At 32.1% G+C, this 5,802-nt stretch overlaps 1 protein-coding gene across 1 annotated transcript in view; it reads right to left on the bottom strand.

The window, feature by feature from the left end:
• LOC133642390 (meteorin-like protein) overlaps window positions 1–5,448 on the bottom strand; it is a 14,104-nt gene extending 8,656 nt beyond the window's left edge. Inside the window, exon 1 of the mRNA XM_062036553.1 lies at window positions 5,319–5,448. Within this exon, the coding sequence (XP_061892537.1) occupies window positions 5,319–5,410 (92 nt within the window). The 5' untranslated portion in view covers window positions 5,411–5,448. The remainder of the gene's footprint in view (window positions 1–5,318) is intronic.
• Between the last annotated feature and the right edge of the window lie 354 nt (window positions 5,449–5,802).

The following is a 5,802-nucleotide window of genomic DNA, read 5'->3' as shown; positions in this document are numbered from 1 at the left end:
AACTGCACACCACTGTGTACTCGAGGTGATTATTATGAGCTTAGAGGAGCAGCTCCACACTTATACGGAGACATAATTAGCTGCTTGTCGGCTGGGGGACTAAAAATAAATACATGTTCAGCCTTTAATTAATGCATTAATCAACAATGGTGACCACATACAAAATTGGCCGATACTCACTGGCCGACCAGCAAGTATCGGCCAGGATCGATCGGCACATATTTGGACCCGAAATGGTCCTTCTCATAAAAGTGAAATAAAAATGCATTATAGTCTATTTGGGTGTCAAAGTCATTTTAGCTCAGGGGCCCGCATGGAGGAAAATCATGGCATTAAAAGTAAAAAATAAAGACAACTTCAGATTGTTTTCTTTGTCTTACTTTGTACAGCCCTTTGAGACACTTGTGATTTAGGGCTATATAAATAAACATTGATTGATTGATTGATTGACTTTGGCCAAAAATAGAACAAACACATTCTGAAAATATTACAATAAAAATATAGAAAAAAATACCGTTTAGATCCATGAAGGAAAGAAGAAAGTGAATGAATGTTTATAACTGAATACATTTACATATGCATAAAACATGTTTTTATTTTGAATTATTTATTTTTTTATGAATTAAGTAACGTTTATGACAACCTTTTTCCAAAACACAATATAGAATGTGAGATATAACAGGATAATGCATACATTGATTATTTGTTTTCAAAATGGTTTCAAAACCCCAAAAATGTACTGTGGGACTCCATTTTTATGACCCGATGGGGTCCCTGGGACCCCGTTTTGAAATTCCTAGCGCCAACACTGATGGAGTGTTGGTGCGTGCAAACCAGCAGCAGGCCGGTTCTAATACTAATCAAATATCATCCCGGGGGCCATAGATCATTCAAATCCGGCCCGCGGGCCTTGACTTTGACACCTATTATGTGAATAAGAAGATTTTCCTCTACTGAGGTACATTGCAAGGAGGTTATTGCAGCTTGTAATTATTGGACAAAATTAGTTTATTTTAAAAAAAAAACATTTGTTTTATCAACTTTACCCCCCGCCACGAAATAAACAACCAAAAGTAAAACATAATATTTGATGTAAATGTATTAGATCATATTTTTTTGTGTTAAATATTGATACTCAAATGACACAATAATTGATGTCGCCACATGACCACGGCTGGAGAAATGCTATGCAGAAACACACTTCTGCACTACTGGGCATTGAAACACCTCAACAGTGTACAAAACAGGCTATATTTTGGCACATTTAAACAGCATTTAAAACATACCTTACGTGGTACTGTCACTTCAGATTAGAGATGTCCGATAATATCGGTCTGCCGATATTATCGGCCGATAAATGCGTTAAAATCGGAAATTATCGTTTTTTTTTATTATCAGTATCGGTTTTTGTTGGGTTTTTTTTCTTTTTTTTAATTAAATCCACATAAAAAACACAAGATACACTTACAATTAGTGCACCAACCCAAAAAACCTCCCTCCCCCATTTACACTCATTCACACAAAAGGGTTGTTTCTTTCTGTTATTAATATTCTGGTTCCTACATTATATATCAATATATATCAATACAGTCTGCAAGGGATACAGTCCGTAAGCACACATGATTGTGCGTGCTGCTGCTCCACTAATAGTACTAACCTTTAACAGTTAATTTTACTCATTTTCATTCATTACTAGTTTCTATGTAACTGTTTTTATATTGTTGTACTTTCTTTTTTATTCAAGAAAATGTTTTTAATGTATTTATCTTATTTTATTTGATTCATTTTTTTTAAAAAGTACCTTATCTTCACCATACCTGGTTGTCCAAATTAGGCATAATAATGTGTTAATTCCACGACTGTATATATCGGTTGATATCGGTATCGATAATTAAAGAGTTAGGCAATATCGGCATATCGGATATCGGCAAAAAGCCATTATCGGACATCCCTACTTCAGATTGTTTTCTTTGTCTTACTTTAGGCAAAAATAGAACAAACACATGAAAATATAACAACAAAAATATTGCAAAAAAATACCGGCAGTGGTAAAGTTTAGATCCATGAAGGAAAGAAGAAAGTGAATGAATGTTTATAACTGAATACATTTACATATGCATAAAAATGTGTTTTCTTTTGAAAGGGGCGGTATAGCTCGGTTGGTAGAGTGGCCGTGCCAGCAACTTCAAGGGTTGCAGGTTCGAACCCCGCTTCCGCCATCCTAGTCACTGCCGTTGTGTCCTTGGGCAAGACACTTTACCCACGTCCTCCCAGTGCCACGCACACTGGTTTAAAAATGTAACTTAGATATTGGGTTTCACAATGTACAGCACTTTGAGTCACTTGAGAAAAGCGCTATATAAATATAATTCACTTCACTTCACTTCACTTCAATTATTTATTTTTTTAATGAATTAACTAACGTTTATGACAAGCTTTTTCCAAAACACAATATAGAATGTGAGATATAACAGGATAATGCATACATTGATTATTTGTTTTCAAAATGGTTTCAAAACTCCAAAAATGTACTGTGGGACCCCATTTTTATGACTCGATGGGGTCCCTGGGACCCCGTTTAGAAAATTCATAGCACCAACACTGATGGAGTGTTGGTGCGTGCAAAACAGCAGCAGGTGGCTGTGGCCTGCGGGCCGCTTCTAATACTAATCAAATATCCTGGGGGCCATAGATCATTCATTAACGGGCCGGATCTGACCCGCGGGCCTCGACTTTGACACCTATTATGTGAATAAGAAGATTTTCCTATATTGAGGTACATTGCAAGGAGGTTATTGCAGCTTTTCCTGGGTCAATAATTATTGGACAAAATTAGTTTATTAAAAAAAAACACAAATGTTTTATCAACTTTACCCCCTCCACAAAATAAACAACCAAAAGTAAAACATAATATTTGATGTAAATGTATTAGATCATATTTTTTGTTAAATATCGATACTCAAATGACACAATAATTGATGTCATCACATGACCACGGCTGGAGAAATGCTATACAGATTTTACTGTAATATAACAGACAGAAAAAAACAGGATTTTTTTTTCTGATTTTACTGTACTATAACAGACAAAAAAACATATTTTTTATTTTACTGTATTATTATAACAGACAGAAAAAACATGAATTATTTTATTTTACTGTAATATAACAGACACAAAAAAACCTGCATTGTTTCTGATTTTACTGTAATATAACAGAAAGAAAAAAACATGCATTTTTTCTGATTTTACTGTAATATAACAGACAGAAAAAACATGATTTTTTTCTGATTTTACTGTAATATAACAGAAAGAAAAAACATGAATTTTTTCTGATTTTACTGTAATATAACAGAAAGAAAAAACATGCATTTTTTCTGATTTTACTGTAATATAACAGACAGAAAAAACATGCATGTTTTTCTGATTTTACTGTAATACAACAGACAGAAAAAACATGCATGTTTTTCTGATTTTACTGTAATATAACAGAAAAAAATACATGATTTTTTCTGATTTTACTGTAATATAACAGACAGAAAAAACATGATTTTTTCTGATTTTACTGTAATATAACAGACAGAAAAAACATGTTTTTTTTTATTTTACTGTAATATAACAGACACAAAAAAAATGCATTTTTTCTGATTTTACTGTAATATAACAGAAAGAAAAAAACATGCATGTTTTTCTGATTTTACTGTAATATAACAGAAAAAAATACATGATTTTTTCTGATTTTACTGTAATATAACAGACAGAAAAAACATGTTTTTTTTTATTTTACTGTAATATAACAGACACAAAAAAATGCATTTTTTCAGATTTTACTGTAATATATCAGAAAGAAAAAAACATGCATGTTTTTCTGATTTTACTGTAATATAACAGAAAAAAATACATGTTTTTTTCTGATTTTACTGTAATATAACAGACAGAAAAAACATGTTTTTTTTATTTTACTGTAATATAACAGACACAAAAAACCTGCATTTTTTCTGATTTTACTGTAATATAACAAAGAAAAAAACCTGCATTTTTTCTGATTTTACTGTAATATAACAGACAGAAAAAACATGATTTTTTTCTGATTTTACTGTAATATAACAGAAAGAAAAAACATGCATTTTTTCTGATTTTACTGTAATATAACAGACAGAAAAAACATGATTTTTTCTGATTTTACTGTAATACAACAGACAGAAAAAACATGCATGTTTTTCTGATTTTACTGTAATATAACAGAAAAAAATACATGTTTTTTTCTGATTTTACTGTAATATAACAGACAGAAAAAAACATGCATTTTTTTCTGATTTTACTGTAATATAACAGAAAGAAAAAAATACATGTTTTTTTCTGATTTTACTGTAATATAACAGACATAAAAAATACATGTTTTTTTCTGATTTTACTGTAATATAACAGACAGAAAAAACATGATTTTTTCTGATTTTACTGTAATATAACAGACAGAAAAAACATGTTTTTTCTGATTTTACTGTAATATAACAGACAGAAAAAAAACATGCATTTTTTTCTGATTTTACTGTAATATAACAGAAAGAAAAAAATACATGTTTTTTTCTGATTTTACTGGAACATAACAGACAGAAAAAACATGTTTTTTTTAATTTTACTGTAATATAACAGACACAAAAAAACCTGCATTTTTTCTGATTTTACTGTAATATAACAGAAAGAAAAAAAACTGCATTTTTTCTGATTTTACTGTAATATAACAGACAGAAAAAACATGATTTTTTTCTGATTTTACTGTAATATAACAGAAAGAAAAAACATGCATTTTTTCTGATTTTACTGTAATATAACAGACAGAAAAAAAACATGCATTTTTTTCTGATTTTACTGTAATATAACAGAAAGAAAAAAATACATGTTTTTTTCTGATTTTACTGTAATATAACAGCAGTGCACTGACCATTTTTAACACTGTCTATGATTTGTTTTAAATATCCTAAAAATAATGCATGGTGCGTGCAAAACAACAACAATCAAATATCATCCCGGGGGCCATAGATCATTCATTAACGGGCTGGATCTGGCCCGCGGGCCTTGACTTTGACACCGGTTATGTGAATAAGAAGATTTTCCTATATTGAGGTACATTGCAAGGAGGTTATTGCAGCTTTTACTGGGTCAATAATTATTGGACAAAAATGTGTTTTATCAACTTTACCCCCTCCAAGAAATAAACAACCAAAAGTAAAACATAATATTTGATGTCAATGTATTAGATCCTATTTTTTGGTTAAATATTGACACTGAAATAGGCGTCATTTATGAAGCAATAAGTTTACCTTCCACTCCAGTTGCAAAGATCCGCCGCACAAAGCCGCAGCTGCCGACTGGTCAGAAAGCAGATGAGGAAGACAACTCCGCGCAGAAACATCTCCAACACGCTGCGAAAGCTCCAAGAAGCCGCGGAGAGAAGAGAGGAGCATGGCTGTGGAGGACAGGGAGGTAACGAAGTCCGTCTTGCAAATGTTGCCGCTGCAGCAGCACGCTCCGTTATAGCAGGCGCGCACCTTCACGCGCATGCGCGCTCACGCGGCACGCATAGACAATGACTTGCTGTTTAAACCAGAATGACTAAAGGTTGGATTTTTATAATGTTGGTTCGTCCCTGGAAATAATTGTGTCTCTGAATCTTGATGGGAAATGTATGTGAAGCTCCACAAATAGAACCAGGGAAATTATATTGGCTTTAATAATATAGCAAACTATTAATATGGTCCCATTCCATTTTACTTTTAGTTTCCTGCAGTCTTATATTCACGTGCA

This window comes from Entelurus aequoreus, linkage group LG25 (assembly GCF_033978785.1).
Source record: "Entelurus aequoreus isolate RoL-2023_Sb linkage group LG25, RoL_Eaeq_v1.1, whole genome shotgun sequence".
Lineage (NCBI taxonomy): Eukaryota > Metazoa > Chordata > Actinopteri > Syngnathiformes > Syngnathidae > Entelurus > Entelurus aequoreus.
This window is presented reverse-complemented; position numbering and strand designations above follow the sequence as displayed.